The following is a 21,498-nucleotide window of genomic DNA, read 5'->3' as shown; positions in this document are numbered from 1 at the left end:
TTTATGTCGATTGCTGAACCTTATTATATTATTGAAAGGCTAGGAATAACTGTCCTTGGACTTGCCTCCAGATTGTACCAAACAGCTACAAATGAACTGCCTCCACTATTGTGAGACTTTTCGAAATATATATTAAATCCAAACTGTATAAAATTGACTCATTATCTTCTGATCGCCAGTGCTATTTAACACAAATTTAATAATCTTAAATAAATAACTCCCCATATCAATCAAGCAAATGACTTTAAGGGGAGTCCGACTCCCATAAGAACGCAATGTTAACTATATGTTGCATAACTTGAAAACTATTTAAAGATAGCTTACTGCTTTTGGTTTTATTTTGAAGATCATGTATTTTTCTAGTGCCCTAGGAGAGGTTTTTAGTTTTTTTCTTTTAATAAATAAATTATGAATTTTTAAAAATTTTGTGTTTAAAAATTTAAAATTTTAATATATAAATATTTTAAAATCAAATTAGGATAATTATATCCCAAAAACCTCTCATAGGGCACTAGTATTTTAGCCAAGGAATGTGTGTTAAAAATTTCATTAAGATATCTCAATCGGTGTAGGTTTTATACAGTTACAGTTTTAAAAAATTTAAGTTTCGGTAAACAGCAAAAAAAAAAAAAAATATGTAATAAATAAATTTTCTTCCTTTTAATAATGTCCAGCACAGTAACTAGGATTGTCTGGATCATCTTCTGCCTCATACAAGTACTCTAACTTCCTTTTGGCAACATTTCTTGACTGTCTAATTTTTTTCTCCATATCGGAAACAGCTTTTTCAGCTTTGGAAACACGGTCGAAATCGAGACGTCTTGCAGTTTGAAGTAAATTCCTTCCAATTTGTAGGCCTAAGTGTTCAATTAATTTTACTTTAGCTAAGTGTCCACTGTTGAATGTCAAAACAGCTTCAAATACACCAAATTTCAGGGTTTCAAGATTTACAAATGTTCTTTTAGGTATTTTACTCCAGATAACATTATTCAAAGATTCATTGGGGTTTTGGGATTTACCTCTGAGACATTTTTGCAACAGTTCTGGCTTGGCAAGATCCCTGAATATAGGTTTGATCTCTTGAAGTATCACCTCAGGCTAATGGAAGTGCTTGGTGTGGTCATAGGTATCATTTTCACGGGTTGCTTTTATGAGTCTGACTATAGTAGCGGGGCTGGATCGACTTTTTGGAGTGCAAGGTTATTTTAAATAATTTTTTTCACTTATTTAGAATTTTCTGTACCATATGTACTATATATCGTTAGAAAGAGGAGATTCCAAAGAAAAATAAAGTGTTATAAACTAAAAATCACACACAAAAAATTTCTTCGGTCAGACTGCCCTTAACTGTATCATATTCATTATGTACAAAATGTTGAATTTATGCCCACATCAATGTATACCATAAACTCAGATCAATGTTATTGGCAATGTTTTATATTGAAGATTCTTGGAGCAATTGGAAAATTCTTTAAATATTACTAAATGTTAATGAAAAAAACTACTTTTCCAAATTGTTTATTTTTTGGACGAGGCACAAAATTTGTGGAGTTGCCTGAAGATGAAAAATTTGGTTTCGAAAGGCCACCTCCAAAAAATAAACAATTAGGAAAAGTAGTGTTTTCATTAACATTTATTAATATTTAATGCTTTATACGTTAATGTGAAATAAAACAGAATATACATTATATAAATTCTTGTTGGCCAAGCTGATTTGTAATTCGTATTTTTTATATTACTTTGTACAATTTGGTTTGGTCTGGGTGAATCTCTAAAATAACTATTCTTTATAGGGGTACGTTAACTTGGTGTTGAGGATCTGTACTCAGCGAAGACTGCAGAGGTGAGACAGGGATACACAGGAACGACGAGGAAAGAAATTGGGTTGAATTACCATATACGTATTGTAGTCCTGAAGGCAGTGGAGGGAAGTCGTTCATCGAAAGTTTATGCGTCTGAGGATCGACCAGAGGAACCACTAAAACGTTGAGAGGTTGGTGAGTGTAGAGAAGTGGAAGTACCCGCCGAAACCAGCTCAGTTATGTCCACATCAATATTTGATGTCGACATTGAGATATTGTAGCCGTAGGGCTTACTTTGTATGGGTGTTTCAGTCTTCATGTTTTTCTGTGAAGAGACGAGTCTCATATTCTGCTCAATCTCAGAAATGTGAATTAGCCACTAGATCACAAATAATCTTCACTTATCTGTTAAGATATAGTCCATGTCGCGTGTAGTGGATCCTTTTCAAGTATTCGTTAGTAGGATTATGTGTTACTGTGTTCTACGTATTTTTCGATTAAGTACTTCATAATAAAGTTGATGTAGAAAACTTCATCACTAACTAAATTCGTATTATATCAGTAGGGTATGTAAAATATAATTACATTTTTAGTATTTTGAATTGAAAAGACGTTTGCAATTCTGTGAGATACAGTCACTGGTGAATGTTCATGTCCCTATATCATTAGTTCCGGCTAGACGAACCACATAATCGTTTTAAACTGAGTAGTTTGAAAATTGTTTGCCATCCTTTACTACATGTTTTAGTTTGGCTCATGGGTTCGTCAAAACAGATACTAAATTTCCAAGACAGGGAGTTCCTTTGTTGTTATAGATTTCTTCCATGACTATCTGATAAGACATATATGTTATTGGCACAATCACTGTTTGTAGCCATTTGGCAAGATGTTGTCTTTGGTGAATTGGTTGCATTGACTTCTGCTTTGACCTCTAGTATAGCAGCAGGCTCACATATGGTCTCGTTGGTGCTGAAAGGGCCAAAACGATTTTCAGTAGTAAGATTTTCCTCCAACGAAGTGAGTGTTTAACACCTTGAAGTAGACTTAGGAAACCCTAACTGGGGTTTTTATGATAAAGTACTATTCTAAATAAGATTCTTATCAACTAATTTACGAGGTAGTTTTCGCAGTTTGAATTCAGTTGACCAATATTCATACATTATTGTTTAAAAAGTAAATGGAGAGAAGTTTTTATTACTACTTCAGAGCCAGGATTATGTTTTTAAGAGATACGATCTCGTATTCAGCCTCTTCTTTATTACAAATTAAAGCTTCTAAATTGTATGCTGTTCCTTTTATATTTTCCGTCTCCTACGCTGATTGCAAAGCTTAATGTTCGTTCATATTACTATATTTTACATTCTCACAGATGACTACAATATATTGAATTACTAATATTAAATTAATGATATTAAAACTGGTAGACAAAATAATAAGTTACAAATTTATACATCGAATCAACATGGTCATTAAATTAAATAAACTACCTAACGATAAATATAAAATATTAATAAGAATATTAGTTATAAAATAAATAACTGATAAATGTTAAATGCCCGAAAACGTTAATTACAATAACTTTTTAATAATAGTAATAATACGCTCAGTATTATATTTTCAAAGATTTTAAATTCATTCAATAATCAAGATACTGCATACAAAATGGCATATCAACAAACAAAACGATTATATTTATTGGAGACTCGATTTGGTAGCTCTCCTACAATATTATTGAGTAGATAACATGGAAGAAACAGTAATAGATACTGTTATAAAAAAAGATCACTACTTTAGAGGATTAAAATCTATCCTCTTATTTGTGTGGGAAAACCCCTTGATACACAAACAACGTGCACCACATTTTTTAAAACGAAAGAATCTGTGCAGTGACATTGTTTGGGTTATTTCTGACTATTCTGAATTACGTGCAGTTCGTATATGTTGTACATCCTAAAAATAATATTATGAATCTGAAAGTGTCTTTGTTTGTTTGTTTTGCTTTCAGGCGAAACCATCCAACCGATTGTACTAAAATTTTGCACGAAAATTATCAGGGCCCTTGGGATGAATATAGGTATATTCTTATTTCTAATATCCCTCTGGGATACGCCCAACTGGTCTCTAAAGCAGTGAAAAATATAATCTTTTTCTCTAAAGTTGTGAAATATTAATTGAAAGAGTATGGAAAATATAATCACGTGTTCTGTGTAAACCTCGTTTATGACAGGACAAACATAATTTTATTTAACAAAATCACTATTTTTTAAATTTGTTTACATTTATAGTTTGCAAATTCTCTAAGAAGTAGCCTTTAGTTTTCACGCCGTTTTTAGATTTTAGCTATAAGGTAAGTACTTATCGAACTTAGAAAATTTCCTAAAAAATAAGATGGTCAGAATTTGACTCCGAAGATTCTCTTTGAAGTAATCGGCAAAAGCTATGCTAGATAAAAATGTGCTGGACTGTACTATTGAACTAATGTACTAATACCTTTAGTAGAAAGATACATGATCTTATCTTTCTCCACAAGATCATCATCGGAAGCATTGATTGCCCGCAACTACTCAACAAAATCTACTTCCATGTTCCTGGGCATACGAGACTGAGAGACACCTTTGCAAGACTGTACTATTCAACGACCTACCAACAACAGAGTACGATACCTCGACTTCTACGCAGCGGAAATGAGATGGGACATCTTGTTGACTTCTTCGCCACCAGCCCTGCTAGATTTCGAGAAGAAATCATCAAATTAGTATATGGCACTCTATAATTCTGTTTCAACTATACCTTTTTTCTGTTTTACTCGCCTTTTTTAGTAGTACTTTGTTATATATTATAGTCTTTGCATTAAAATTGTTCGATATTGTTGTTGTATTTTATAGTTTATTGATTATTTCATGTACCTGTTGTTGATCTTGTTTAATCAACCCTGTTTTGCTTGACTCTCTGTGCATCTTAAATCTCCAAACTTTTCTTGTTATATTGTCAAATGGTTACCTGTTGTTGTTATTGAACTATTGTTATTTATTGATTTAGTCGTTATCAAGTTATTGTTATCCAATTGTATCAGTTGTTGTATTCGCTTGTTGCACTCTTATTCTATATTGCTATGTTATTTCACTATGTAATGGTATTGTAAAAGTGGCGATTGCCGTGGAAATAAATAAATGAAATGAAATACCAATTGCACAATATCCACAAACATCGGAAGCTGGAAATCTGAAACCTACATTGAATTCCGTACAAAATATTTTCGGAACATTAAAATCTTAACTCCGAGGTTAGCATTTTCTAAGGTAGTATTATAAATAAAATGAAGCTTTTAACAGATAACTATTCAAATATACTCGAATGGAGTATTTGCGTTTATTGTGGCTTTATGTGCCTTTTAAGTTACCAATAAACTTACAAACAGCTTCCATTTTATCTAATCACCTTTGACTGACTCTGTCAGCACGTCTGTTGTCTTTGAATCCTTTGTTATTTTTGAGTTTCAAAAAGATATTTTGTATTCTTTCAGTTTTAAATTGAGTAAGGCGCAAAAAGAACTTTTTGCACCTATTAACATTTTGCCTGTAAGAGGAGATCGGTAGGTTACCGAAGTAGATTTAGGGCGAGGTAGGCCTAGGCCTAAGTAAGCCTCTCGAGGTCTCCGGTGTTGTACGTGTTTAGTTGTTATAAATCTACCAACAAATTGATTTTGGTACGTTTTTCAGATTTGTAATACTTTCTGAATATCAAAGACAAAGAATATTTAAGATGTACCTCACAACATGGTTGCACCCTACAAAAACACAGCCACCAGAAGGAGTAGCACATCTCTTTTTTTTGATAATTCTCTCTTGGCGTTTTCTTTTCTCTTTTCCTTGAACCGACACTCTTATCTCTAACAAACACACACTTTTCACCAACATCGTTTTCAATAATAGAACTCATTCTTGTTAGTAATGTATACCACAGTAACACAATGTGCTACTAAACCCCAATACAAATAATCAAAATAATCGTCGCAATACAGCCATCAGCTGCATAGCAGACACAGGTGACGTGACTCCAACTCCTGCTTTTTATTGAACGAAGAGCTAATGTATAGGTTTGGAGTACCCAGAGCAGATTATTTGAAGGGTTATGCTTATGACAGCAATTTCTTACCTACATTGTTTTTGAAATGCATACGTGAGGTTTTGATAGTTTCAGCACATTGAAATATGTGTGGTTTCTAATTCTAAACTAAGAGCAAGCGCAAACTCAAAAATAAACATTGCGTACATGTGTTGTTATAAACATTACATCCTCATTTCTTTAATGCATGGAGGTAATAATCGATTACGGTATCCTACTTGGTTCGTGACAACTAGTAGCTAAAAATGTGCCGGGAGAATATTTATTTTTTCCGGCAAACATACAAGCCTTCCGAAATAGTGACCGCTTTATTGTGCTGTAGCTTGATATGTGCTTGTAAGACATATGCACTAATTTGATTTTCTAGCAAACGAAGTTTTAACTCTATCAGATATTTTTTCTGTAGAATACTACTTTTCAAAGTTGGTGTCTGGTACCAATATATTTATTGTTCTTTTGCATTGTCATCGTTAGAGTCCACATAAAAAAGATTTGGGTTTAATAGTGTACGCATTTTTAAAGCCATGCCTAATAAATTGACATTCAGGATTAAACAGCTAGTAGTAAAAACCTAAAGATATGTTTTATGACACTGATAAGTAAACTATAAAGATTTGATTTTTAGACAACAGTAACTGAATGTATACAAGACTTCAGGGAGTGGCTGATAATAAATGTAGACTAATACAATGAACAGAAGAGTGAGTACTACTATGTCAATTATTATTTCAACTGTGATATTACTAGTTAGTTGTTTTATGCTTTATTGTTTTTTTTTTCTTTTATGGCTAGGTTTTCATTTTTTGACGTGACAACGTCTTAAATTAGGTTGCGGCTCGGAGTCACTCATGAAAAAGTGTAACGCCCGGTAACGTTACGATGCCCGTCCAGTGGGTCCGCCGCACGGGATCCGCACGGGATAAAGCAGATAACTGTGGGTCCGCCGCACGGGATAAAGCAGATAACTATGTTTATTCGTGAAAATGTGGAGTGCTTAGATTCGTCATTTACAACAACTACAACAATAAAGGTAAATAATTGTACACTGATATTTCATTATCGTAAACTATGATTGATTGATTAATTGTTAGATTGACACAAAAGTTGAGATACTGAGTTTATAGGTTATGTCATACTATTGACAAAATGTTGATAGTGTTAAGTAAATTATTAGTTTAAATCACTCTGCAATCAATCGTAATTCAGTCGATTGAGAAGAAACAGCGCGTATTGCTAGTCAAACATTTAAAATAACAAATTATAACCTCTAACCTGTCATAACAGTGCGACCAAACAAACGAACTAAACCGACCAATCACCACGCGCGGAGTTAGAATTTAACTGTGTTTAGCAAGAATTTCAAATTCAAATTTTAGTAAATGTTTTATTCAACTTTACCATTTACAATAAAAAATTTTAATTAATTTCAAATTATGTACAATGTTTTAGTAAACAAAATATATTTCTATAGTTAAAATTTGTGCAATTCTTATTTTCATTCAATTCCTTGTTCCTATTGTGCAATTTAATAATATTCATATCAATAAATATTCTACCGAGAAAAAGACGTCACGTAAAATCTTCGCCCGTAAAACCGACTTTACAGGCAACCATAATTTTTTTTTTAATCCAATTTATTATCCTCATTGCATTATTTAATTAAAAAATTTTACAATAGATACAGTTTCTATGTTTTAGTTTATTACGGTTTCTCAGTCTGTTATTTTTTGTTTTTGTTAGTGTTCATTATTGTTGTTTTTTTATTATAGGTATTTGAAATTCGATAATATTCTACTTTATAAGGTACTTAGTTTCTCAGGTCATTTAAATTTAAGGCTAATAATTAATGGCATATTACTAATATTTACTTACAGCATTAAATAGCTTGAATTTTGTATGCAAATTGTTATTGATGTTTTATTATGTTTTTAGCCTATACAAATATTATTTGTAAAATGGTGCAATGCGGTATTAATAAATAAATGAGTGGAACATATGTTATCGGTTTTCTGTATCCTTACGCTAAGTAATAATAAAATGCGCAATCTAGTGAGATATATTTCAGCAAATAAAACATGTCGTTCAGTTTCATTACAATTTGAAATTAATGGAAAAGTTTCCTATTTTGGCAGCATTGGAATGTTGCTGGAATTGATGACGTTTCTTTTGTCTATGCCACGCTTCTTGTTGTTATAGGAATCATATCGTAGGACTGACGGATTTTTTCTGTATGTATTCACGTATGAGTGTCAACGAATCAAGGAACGAATTGGAGTTGTGGGGGATTGCCGATTGGATGGAGTGTTGCTGCTGACGATTTATGGGTGGGAACTAACCGGGCAGAAATTGTTTTACTGTGAATTTAAGCGTCCAGGAATACCGGCTTATTTAAGTGCTTACCGACTGTGGTAAATATCGTTGTGTTTTGGATTTTGTTTCATAGTGTGTAAAAAATTCAGAATTTACATTTTATGATGTTATAATAAATGACTTGAAACCAACCACAATGCTCATAACCTACAATTTTCCGTTGAATTCATTTATCTGTTATTATCTACAAATTTTGTTGTAATGGCTAAATAAGTGACTGATTATTTAATATTATTCATTAATTATTAGAAATGCATCCTAGTGTAATTGGTTTATGAAGTTTTATAAGTAATGCTGCAATCATAGATAGTTAATTTTTTAGGAAATGTACTGGACCTCGGTTTAATCAATTGTTGAGATAAGTATTAAAATAACTTCTAGAAAAGGTACTAAAATTAATGATTGAATATGCTGGCTAAAGAAAGGACTAGACTTTGTATAATCAATCAGGATAGTATTCAACCAGTAGTTTATTACTTTGGGTACATGTTTACTTTAGCCTTTCATGATATTGTTTTTTTTTTTTCAAGATGAGAATGCAGCTGCAGTGTAAGTGGTCATCTCCACAATCGAATCATCGATACTCATGAGTATCTAATCCTCTATATTCATGACTATACAAAAATACTGAAAACAAAATCTCGAAACAAATTACATACATAATAGGTATTTTAAATAACAATATGCCTATTTCAGGTGGTTTTACATCTTAGAAATTAATATAAATTAATTATAAATAAAAAGCTATCTAGGCTATGTATATTAAAAAAATGTTATAAACAGATCAATGTCACATTTATGAACTCTTTTCATAGATAAACAGGTCTGACTCCTTGTGACACAAAGAACACAGGCACATCGCCATTATAATTACAGATGTTAATGCCAGTAACAGATTATTCAGTGGTAACCTAATATCGGGGTACTGTTATTGAAGTAACAACTGGGTTCAACGATTTGGTGTTATAACGATTTTCTGGTTTTAGATCGCTTTGTAACCAGTAACAGTCGTGGCCATTTCGTGCAAGCACTGAGACTAGGAATGGATATAGTATGCGACTATAAGTAGGTTTAGACTAGGTTATCGTAAATGTTACTAGTAGTACAAGGATTCCGTAGTAAGGGTGTTACAGTCGAACATGTTTTGGTACTTTGGGATTATACCGACCACACCCAGACATGAATCGTTATTTCACATTTCGTTTCTACTGATTACTAGATTAGCGTAGAACAATATTTCTTCGTCAATATAAAACAGGAATTGTCTTATCGCAAACACCTCCCCATCCTCAGACAGAGGTCAAAGTCGAGCGTCTAGTAGATAACGTGATTGCAGAGTCTCGCCGCCCGTTCAGCTGGTGCATCGCTTTGTTGTACTTCCGTGTTTTACCTCTACATTTCTCCAAACACAAAAATTCAACAAAAACAAACATTTACCAAACTAAACTTTTTATTAAAAAAACACTCAAAACTTGTTTTTATTCTTGATCACATTCCGCCACCCAAAATGCGAGTGCCTCCGGCCATCAGCGCGGGCTTCGACAGCACCTTCGGTGCTGCCCCGCGCTGATGTCGACGAAAGAAAAACATCCCTCGAGATAGTACCTATCAGTAAAATATCAAATTCTAGAGGGGCTAATCAGAAATATAAATTGAATTGTAATGGAAAGGCAATGATGTACCGTGCAAATCACGTGATGCCGCGCGGCCTGCCGTAATCAGGATTCTCGAGAAAGATAAGATAACAGCGACAACAATACCGATCACAATACCTGGAAATGCTTGTAAGTTTGTAATTTTGTAATTGAAGAGTTGTTTTTTCGTTCTATCATGTTTGTTTCTATAAATTTCTATTTTTGTGTTCTTCATACTGGTGTGGTCGGTATAATCCCAAAGTACCCATGTTTTCAATTAAGTAGACCTTACAAATATACACAAATCTAAAATAACATTAGAAGTTAAGTAAAGTATTTGACCCTAAACTATTATCCCAAACATCATATTGTTAATTTTTCACCTGGGATTGTAGTTACACATCAAAAGCCAGTTGTAAAGGGTTGTAAACTTTCATGTTATTCAGTCCTAACTTTGATCCTTTGAAGCAACCGTTCTTTAGTGCATCTTTATTAAAACTATGTTCACCATTACCTTCTTTATTTATTCTGAACACAACCATATTTGCTCCTCTAACAATTAAATTTGTTTCTTTCCCACAATTTTCACATAATGGGGTTTCGGTTCCCACACGAAAAACATGTCTTATCTTTTAAAACAATTTCGTACAGTTTTCTAAAATTTAAGGCCATTTTTAATTATAGAACGTCATGTATAATTTAAATATTTCATGTATTATCAGAAAGTATTTACAGCTGTTGATACAGATGATTTAATTGTTAAAATTATATTAATCAGATTGATTATATCGATGGTATAACCAAATAATATTGTTTTCAAATTTTGATATAAAACTGGGTCTGGGTACTCTACCCCAAATCTGAAGAGAAAATATTTATTTCATCATTAAATAACAATTCAAATAATAACATTGTTATAAATATCTTTCTTTCTTTATGTTAAAAAAAAAATAACAGTTTTACATTTAACCCTAGAACTGTTAATCGACATAATTATGTCGGTTAATGCCGCTTTTGTGGTGTTAACCGTCAAAATTTTGTCGATCAAACATTCCCTCCTATAATTACTTTTTATAATATACTCCGGTAACGTATCGATATAATTCATGCACCATTGGATTCGGGAAGAATAATGCTAAGGAACAGATGAGTTTTATTCCTCTTTGTATTATGGTTATGACGTAGCAAGCTTGTTATTTTGAACGTAAAAGAAAACGCGACGCCGTTTGTTGTGACCGCCATATTGCCGCTGCCGTTCTGTATCACTTTCGTGCCGAGCTGTGGATATTTGTAAGTTTTAATAGTTTTACGCGTGTTTTAGTGTCGTATTTAATGTGTAGTGTGTTGTTTGATGTCGTAGTAGTGTAAAAATATATATTTTAGAATAAATCAATTTCTATTTACTGAAATATGTTTGAGAAATTACCGGCTTTGTGTAGGCTATGGCAAAATGACTTGGCTAAAATTCATTTCACATAGTTTGTTATTGTTTTCACTTACTAAACGTTATTTATAGCACTCTTTTAGCTCTGAATTAACTATTTTTTTTTGGTAAATAGATAGTTTTCACAATAAAATATATATTTCCTGTAATTTCTTTGGTTATATATAATAACTGTTTGGGTTATTCTCTATTTTTTTAATATCTTTAGTTATATTTATAGTTTTCTAACTACATAATATTTCCTATTACTTATAAACCATAAATTTATAAATTTTGATATAGTACAAGCTTTAGAAACTATTTTATATTTTGCTGAATGAAAATTTTTCGCAAAACTTTTGAATAATGGCAAAATTTAACTTTTTTTTACTTTTCAAAAAATAATTTATGGTAATTATTTCATTACTACTGTATATTCTATTTTATTCTAAGTAATAAAATATGCAAAATAACATGTATTCATAGATAAATGTATTTGAAAAACTTGTTTTACCAAAGTTTTACGTGTACACCCGATTTTCAGAATTTATACGCATCGCTGCTTTTTGTTCTATAGCTTTATGATGCTTTCATAAATGTGTATAATGTTTATGTTTTTCTGAAACTAGATAAAATTTGACACAGAATGGCTATCTCACTTATAAATATTTCTCACTATAACTTCATTTGCTAGGTATGGTCCCCCCTAAATTTAAGAAATATTTTTCGTAAATTTTATATTTGATTAAAAAAAGTGTTTATTAGAAAATTTTTGATGGTTAATTTTACAATATAGTGCAATTCTACGTTTAATTCTGAACACAAAAATATATACTCTTATTTATATTGCTTTTATTTTATATTTTTAATAATTTTTTTAAAAAAACCTTGCGCGAAGCTCCAAAACAGCCCGACACTACAGGATGAAATGACCGCCAGTTCTAGGGTTAACAGGGTGTTACATGGAATATAATGGGTATTATGTTTAAAAACTTAAATAGAATTTCATAATGAGGAAAAATACCTCTAAGTAAATTATTAACATTTATTCCATCAATGGTGACATAAAATGAGTACTATATAGAAAATATTGGCAAATAAAATTACTTTCTATAACGTAAATTTCTATGCTAAATTCGTAAACAATATTGTAAATAAACCTTTAGGCATAACAATCAGATCAGACAGTTTCTATTATTTGCTGAAATTTGATATCTTTGATGCCTTGATGATCTACAATGAAGGAATTGTTTTTAATTCCTTGCGATTTTTAAAACATGATAGATAAATAACTGTCTTCATCAACTTGGTTTTGTTACTTAATGAAATGCTCTTGTTTGAAAATTTATATCCCCTTGTTGTTTCACAAGGAACTTTTACTAGGGCATACATCCCAGAATAAATGTCATTACTGTTAGAGAGGTGGAGTAAGTCAGTGTTTCATTTCTTCTTCAGAATCTGTCTCTGAATAAACAACACTGTAGTGAAGACGGTGCTTAATTGTGGGTGTTTTATAACTTCATTTCTTCTAATACAGATAGAACCTTTAACATCAGTTATGCATCGGTTTTGACAATCAAGACATGAGAGAATTGTACACTTTAAAGTTGTAGCAAGAGTGTATGTTTGGAATAAGAAGGATCTTTGACCTATCTGTGCTTTCCTCTTCTCTCTGATTTTGTCTCTCTCTCTTCCAAGATGTAGCTTGTATTTATTTTTATCTATCTTCAACTTTTCTCTTGACCACATCATTCTGTTATTTGTTGTTGTCATTACTTGAAAGAAAATAAATCATAAGTACCATTTATTAAACATCAGTGAAGTTGTTAAAACAAAGAAATAAGTAAAATTGAAATATTTAATATATTAAAATAAATGAAAAAACCATTTATCAAGCATTTAAGTAAAAGACTGTTAACAACTTTAAGAGGTTTTTACTTTACTCAAATATAACTTACAAATCTAGGCTAGTTAGTTCTATAGAAAAAAAGCAATCATAGGACTTTTTTACCAAAAACTTGATAATTTTGGTAAAACTAAATGTCACAACAGCATACAATAGTGTATGAATTATAAAAATATTTATTGTGGATTAGGTCTAAAAATCTGTTTTATATCAAATTAAAATTACCCTTCATTAGATCTCTATTGAAACAGTTTAATTATAAAATGTGTGTTTTTATTGTATAATATGCTATCTATCTATATAAATAAAAATGAATTTCCGTTCGTTAGTCTCGCTAAAACTCGAGAACGGCTGAACCGATTTGGCTAATTTTGGTCTTAAAATGTTCGTGGAAGTCCAGGGAAGGTTTAAACGATGAGAAAATACAACAAAATTGCAAGGAAAATACTAAAAACGACAATTTGATTTTCCCATACAAACTGTTCTTACCTGTCAAACGTTTGATTGATGTTTATGTTTCGATAATTAGTTTAACAGCTGTAACAAATACAAATGACGAAGTGTTTCAGTATCATATGTTTACTTACTACTGCATGCAATTTTGGGTAAAACAGCTGTCGCCATTATAGGTTAACATTATTAGTGCAAGAAAACACTAATATCAGATACTGCTTACAATGCCGAGAAGAAAACGACCTAACATAGGTCGTCGAAGTAGATCGAATGTGCGGCGAGTTACCTCACGCGCTAATCGCGCTGGTGACCAGCAAGAGACTGATAATGATAACAGTTGTATTGGTATGGCACATTTGCGTTCTACAGTAAATCAGAATGAAGTGGATAGACAAAGAATGCAACGAGTTCGGGAACATCGATCACAACAGCAGCGAGCCCGGGAAAAGGAAATTGACCGATTCCGCAAACGCAATGCTCCTGTGAACCTGGAACAAGCAGCAATCTCCTACGATCCAGAAATCGATAATAGTGCCGACAAATACAGTACATCCAAATAACGCTGAATGTTATTATCTTAGATTGTTATGGTCCGACATCGTTTCAACAATTGAGAACAGTTGATGGACATCTGTGTGTTACTTACCGTGAGGCGTGTCAACTATTACAGTTACTTGAGGATGATTTACATTGGGATAATACGCTCAAGGATACCATCATATCTTCACCACATCAAATTCGAACATTGTTTGCGATTATAATATCCACATGTTTCCCTTCGAATCCGGAAGATTTGTGGATGAAATATAGGGATGACATGTTTGACGATGTGCTACATCGTGTGCGATGTCAAACTTCGAATCCTACACTACTAATTAATGCGGAAATTTACAATTAGACATTGATCATGATAGAATATATGTGTTTATTGATGGCAAATAAAGTACTGTCGTGTTTGGAACTGACAGCACCCAATATTTTATGTCGAAGATTTTTGTTACTCATGGTAAAGTATATCTTTATATGTTTACGCACCGCAAAAAAAGACAAAAAATATAGTTTACCAGAAAGCTTTAAATTGATTACCTGTATTGATTGCCTTTTTTCCAATATGATAATGATGATAATTTGACAATAAATGTGTTATATTTAATGTATGCAAAAATGTCATTGTTTATCATTTCTGATTCCAGGTGCTGAAACCAACAAAAAAGTCAGCTCTATTAATTTTTATTCATACAGATTCGTGATGCTATTAATGCCGTTGCAAATGCAGAAAATGTGGAAAAAATTACAATTTTGCCGGCCACTTACATTGGAAGCCCGCGCCACATGCACGAATACGCGCAAGATGCGATGTCGTATTCTAGAAAATATGGCCGTCCAGACCAATTTATTACATTCACCTGTAACCCACAATGGATGGAAATTAAGAAAGAATTGCTACACGGCCAAACACCAATTGATAGGCATGACATCACTGCCAGAGTGTTTAAGCAAAAATTAAAATCTTTAATAAATTTCATTATAAAGCATCGTGTGTATGGCCAAGTACGTTGTTGGGTGTACTCTGTTGAGTGGCAAAAGCGTGATCTGCCACATGCGCACATATTAGTTTGGTTAGTTGAAAAATCAAGGTCAGAAGACATTGATTCCATAATTTCAGCCGAGATTTCCGATGAAAGACTTGACCCAAAATTACATGCAGTAGTAAGTAAACATATGATACATGGACCTTGCGGAGTTTTCAACAACAACTCCCCCTGTATGGTCGACGGCAAGTGTTCTAAGCGATACCCTAGAGCACTGATTGCTGAAACCATCTCGGGAAATGATGGTTACCCGTTGTATCGTCGGCAATCAGTTGAGGACGGTGGGCGATCTGTAATTGTGAAGATAAAAGGACAAAATTTTGATGTAGATAATCGTTGGATTGTGCCGTACTCGCCAATATTGTCCAAAACTTTTGAAACTCACATCAATGTGGAATTTTGTAACTCTGTCAAATTGATAAAGTACATATGTAAATATGTTAACAAAGGTAGCGACATGGCCAAGAGGTAAGTGAAATGAAGTTCACCGGGTCAGCTAGTTAATTATAAATTTCTTATATTAGGCACAGGCATATCCTTCTCTTCTATACAGATCTTTAACTGAACATGAAATATCTTTAAATGAGTCCGATTTTAATCCAATTTAGTGTTTAAAGTGGAATTGTAATACCGTCTGTTACTTGAAAACGCGTAACACCTGTTACATGATTGAAATATATTTCAAGTGCAAAAATATGAAAAGTACCTCTACAACTTATTAAACATGTGCTTAATTTTACTTCTGCAAATGTTCATTTACTAAACATTTACAGCTTTTATGCTATATATAAACTTTTGTATGTTTTATGTAACGGGTGTTACAGTTTGACATGGATTAATTTAATGTAGATTTTGAACAAAAGTAATAATATCTCACCTCTGGATAAGTCAAATGGTGAAAGAATAATCTTCAATCCAACAAATGACATAAAAAATAGCGGGCAAACAGCTGGTTCTAAGCTAAATAAGCAGGTTGGCTAATTATTATTAACAATTACCCAACCTACCCCAAATAAGCATCATTCAGAAAATGTGAAAAACTTACAAAATAGAAAGATACACTTTTTTTGTTTATTGATAACATATTATGATATATACATGTTTATATATGTTATAACGTATAATTATATGTTACTACATATAATTACATGACGTACCAGGTACACAGATTTTTTTTTACAACAGGAAAATTCTAGACAATAATTCCTGACACTGTCACACAACAACCACAGCTTTAATTCCCCACTTGTGATGATATTTTATACCAAAATAAATTCAAATATGATGAATAAGATACTAAACACAAACTAAAATATTAGAACGATAATATAATATTATAATGCACTAACAACAGACAAAATAAATAATCTGATTGCTATAGAAACACCAACCAATCAGAATCGGGACAGCTGGGTACAGACCAAAAGCAAAACGTACAAGGCTGCCATCCAAAGATACGAAAACCCAAATTGACGAAAATATTTCCTCCATGTAGCTTGTTTCCTTATGAGTCGATTCATGTAAGATCACGTTATTTGAACAGCGTTATGTACAAGAATAAAAATAAAAGCGAGCGATCCGACTTATCGGATCTTGGCATTTTTTAAGGTGTAGAGTGATTTGATATATTGGGCTGTGGCACTGAAAGAGTTAAATTTAGGTGAGATTTTTAGGTACAAAAATGAATTGGCCTATAAGTAAATCGGCCTAATATCTTGATTTTTAGCAACTTTTATACCATTCAGAGAGAGCATTTGACTTCATCCAAATGTCAAGTAGATTAATTAATTTTTTTAACAAATGTAAATATGAGATCCATTCCACAAACATCAATGTAACTTGTTCTTAGATTTATTTATACACCAACAGTCAATATAAACTTCTATTATAGTTTCGATTGTGACTAGTTAATGTGTACATAAAGAAAGAAAGAACCAGCCATCCTGGAGATTAGCACTTAGAAACACATTTAGCAATTCATTATTAATTTTAAGATATTGAAGAAACAAGTCAGCTTACTCAACCACAAACCTTACAACAGGACAACAAATCTTTTACAATCACATATAGTTTGTCAGGCCATTAAAAATGTAATTATAATCAAAACGTAATGTTAAATGTAATTATAATGCTTTTTCTGTAAAACTTTTTCCTCTTTTTAGATAGCAAAAATGGGTATTTTTATCATATTAGTTTTAAATAGGCTCCCTGGAGTAAATTTTTCAATATGTCGATTTATAAATTTTTATCAGGATATACATTTTTTAATAATAATGCGATAAAGCCTCAAACCGACACTGATTTTTTTTCTAACGATTTTTTGTGTTGACTCGTCATGAAAACAGGTTTAGTAAATTTAGTGTAATAGATTGTACAAAAAGTGACATTTTCATTTTTTTGGAGAACTAATGATATATTAAAATGATTTATTTCAGATTCCACAATGACGCTATTGAAATCTCGCGGGTTTCGTATGTCTCCAGAGAAGCAAGAGACGCTTCTGAAATTAAGCATACTTTCTCTGGCTGCAATTTTGTGTAAGTATTTTCGTAAAGTTAGATCCAGGCCTTCAGTAGATTGTTAAAAATGATATAATTTACATTACAAAAGACACTAATCACACTCAAACCCGGCTTATGATAGACTCAAATTGTGTCTTGTAGAGAATTCAGATATCTGAATATTTTTAAGTAGGTTTAATTGAATCACCACTACCATTACCACTGTAATCTATTTTGTCTAGTTTAGCATCTGCATGTCTGTATTTTTCATTAAAAAAATCATTACTCAGGAAAGGTTTAAGTTGCAGTATTGTAATTTTGCATGTTCGTTTGTATATCTCATTAGGGTGTTACTTTCTGCTGAAAGAAAAGATCAATCGTTAATAGTTTCAAAATGCAGCCTTTTAAAAATTTAAAGCAAAATCTCATGAAAACTGTCAAGATGAGAAAAATTGTCAAGACATAAAGTGTAGTTTGTAAAAAGACAAAAAAATGTAATACCTTATTTTTTATAAATGGATGAGAAGTAACAGAACAAGTATGTGTTTATTTCTGTTTGCAACTCTTGGTGAATTACACCGATTCTAGTACTAAACTACCTTGTATTTCTCTGTTTGACTGATATCGGTGTATTGCACTGTGTAAAATATTGAGTAATACTTACGGTCACTCCAACACTTCTTCGAGATGTCAGGTCGCTACAGTGAAAGAAAGAAAGAAGCTATCACCATGCAAACATTAGAGTTTTTCTCTATTAGTAACAGGAGGATCCGCTCTGTAGAATGCGTGATGAGCAGGTTGAAACTGCCGAACACTTGCTCTTTGATTGCCCTTCAATAGCAAGTGAGCGGTATGCCATCTTGGACAGTTTGTTCAAGGGTGGTAAATTTCCCCAGGAGGACCTGATAGGTTGTTTTCGGTGGTTTGTGGAACTGCTGAAATCATAGACTGGTAGGCCTCATGGTGTGGTTCCAGGGTGCGCAAAAGGCCCTTAAAGCTTAGGTGCATGGCAGTAGGCCGCTCCATAGAAGAAGAACTCTCAGTAGATTACACTGTTTCTAGTCCTAAAACTATCAGACTATTTCTCTGTTTGCAAGTCTCGGTTCATTACACCAGTTCTAGTACTAAAACTATCAAAGTATTTTTGTGTGGGAAACTCTCGATGGATTACACAATTCAAGTAACTTAATATTACGGCCACGGCAACATTTCCTCCTAACCCTCAACAATCTATCAGGGCAAGTCCAGAAGAAATATATATCAATTTCCTCATCTCCTCATCGTAAAACTTTATGAATTTACTTAACTAATAATTGAATTTACTCCCATACTAAAATTACTTTTTTATCTATTATGGCGCTTATTGTGCTCCAAATGGTGTAATGCTCCTTGCAAGTTCAGGTTACAAGCTTACAGCTATTGTACAAGCGATCTCTATCTATCAGCGTAAAGGTCACGATCGGAATGACCGCTATGGTGAGCCAAGCTCTGTCCTACCTTCATCCCTCTCACTCCACCCCCCCCCCCACTGAGAGGTGAGGGTCACAGCGCTGTCACCAGTCACCAATACATGTAACTGACCGCACACGTTTGGGAGAATGTAAATTCTTGTCCACACCGGTCGTTCAGTTGGCTGGTCAACAACATACTCAGAAAACTTTTAACTCAAAAAAAAAAAAAAATTTTTTATGATATATTTTGAAGTTATATGTGTTCCTTTCACCTATTAATAATTGAAACACTAGTGTTCATATTAGCAACAATAAAATAAAATATTGTTATTTATTTTTAACCTTTACACCTTTAAGTTGAACATGGTATGTTAAAGATCAAGTTTTTATTTCCCCATTACCAATCACTACTTACAATAAATTGTGGTAGTGCATAAGAAGAGATATAGAGGATGTTGATGTGATACCCTTAACAGAGACCATCAAATTGATGTCATCCGTGTTGACTCTGAGGCTCATATATAGGACAGTCCTAACATTACTAAAAGACTTCGTAAGGCAAAATTTTTGATGAATACCAAACTTATTAATCTTTTTGTTTTACAGTGGTTCCTAAAAGATTTAATTGTTATATATTATGTATTGTTACACCATACATGTCTTATCATTGTGAGTTACAACAAAAAGTGTTATAAAGACTTGTATTATTCATAGTTTTTTGAAATTTAATTCCAAATACCACTACACATTCCACATATTTTTCATGTATATATAAACTCATAATTACTCTTTGTTCTTCAGCTAGCTTTACTAAAAAGCTTTTGAACATTCATAGTTACAGCTTTTGCTAGGTTATGAAAGTGTTATTGTTTTCTCTATCATGTATGGATGGCAGTGAATGTTTTTAGTAGGCACGTGTTGTTGAGGGGTTTAAGAATTTTAAAAAAATGGCAGAGATGATTTGCGGCCAGGTTGCCCTTTAATGTCAAAAACAGATGAAAATTTTAAAAAATTCGGTAGGTAATTTGATTTGGTCTGACTGTTGATTAAGTATTCGTACAATTAGTGAAACTGTAGGTATTGATAAAGAATAGGTACGGCTAATTTTACATTACAATTTTAACATGTAAAGTGTGTGTATAAATGGTGCCTAAAATTCTAACGTTTGAACAACAAGAAACTTAAAAAAATGTTTATACTGACACTTTTTGTACATGACCAGGAAATTATGATCCGGAAATAAAGAGACAATCCATGAACTAGAAGAGCCCAACTTCACCGAGAGCTAAAAAAGCTTGTATGAGCAAGTAAAAATTTAAAGCAATTATCCATGAGATTGTGTACCTTTACTGGGTTCCTGAAGGTCAAATAAATAATTAATATTACTACCTTGAGGTAATTTCTAAACTCAAAGATTAAGGAAAAAACGCTCCAAAATGTGGAAGGACAAATCATCCGTTCCCCACCAAGACAATGCGCCAGCTCATTCTGTGTTATCTGTCAAGAGGTTCCTAGCCATGTACAGCATCCCAGTGTTAGATTATCCATCTTATTCATCTTGATCTTGTATCATGTGACTTCTACCTAAGAAATGTGTTATTGCTAAAAGGGATAAGATTTGGGTCTCTGGATGCTGTAAAAGAGTAAGCGACATGTGTCCTGAAGGAGCTGACAGAAGATGACCTCCAGCACTTTCTAACAATTGAAAATTCGCATGGATTGTTGTAGGGATAGAGGAGGAGTGTATATTGAAGACGACAAGTGATTATGTATAAAAGAAAAAGAACATTTTTTACAATGTCAGTCTTGTTATTTAATAACCACACCTTGTATCTTTCCTTTCGGTGGAGGTGGGTCTTTGGCCAGTGAGGTCATTGAACTGGATATGTGCGGTATTATCAAACATGACACTAATAGGTGACAGCTAAAGCATATACTTACTAGAGGTTTTGAACTATTATAGGCAACACGAAACAAAGAATAAGAACAGTATGTGACCCGATAGATGAGATAAACTAAACGAGAGTGCAACAAAGAAGACAGTTGAGGCCATGTGTCTTACGGCCTGCCATATCGAACCAGACATATACTACGTTGTCAAACTGGCCACCTGCTGGACAGACAGAGCTTGATTCAGTAACGTTCTCAATCTTTAATGTAGCACTCTGAAAAAAATATGAGAGCTGTTCTTAATCAGATGCTATATAAAGAAGGAACTTAAAAAGACCTTTTTGTTTTGGT

General features: G+C 32.7%; 1 protein-coding gene across 1 annotated transcript in view; it reads left to right on the top strand.

The window, feature by feature from the left end:
* Nucleotides 1-8,138: 8,138 nt before the first annotated feature.
* LOC124359286 (dolichyl-diphosphooligosaccharide--protein glycosyltransferase subunit STT3A) overlaps nucleotides 8,139-21,498 on the top strand; it is a 51,264-nt gene continuing 37,904 nt past the window's right edge. The window contains exons 1-2 of the mRNA XM_046811904.1: nucleotides 8,139-8,335; nucleotides 17,741-17,842. Of these exons, the coding sequence (XP_046667860.1) occupies nucleotides 17,749-17,842 (94 nt within the window). The 5' untranslated portion in view covers nucleotides 8,139-8,335; nucleotides 17,741-17,748. The remainder of the gene's footprint in view (nucleotides 8,336-17,740; nucleotides 17,843-21,498) is intronic.

Source organism: Homalodisca vitripennis, chromosome 4 (assembly GCF_021130785.1).
Source record: "Homalodisca vitripennis isolate AUS2020 chromosome 4, UT_GWSS_2.1, whole genome shotgun sequence".
NCBI classification, from domain to species: Eukaryota; Metazoa; Arthropoda; class Insecta; order Hemiptera; family Cicadellidae; genus Homalodisca; species Homalodisca vitripennis.
This window is presented reverse-complemented; position numbering and strand designations above follow the sequence as displayed.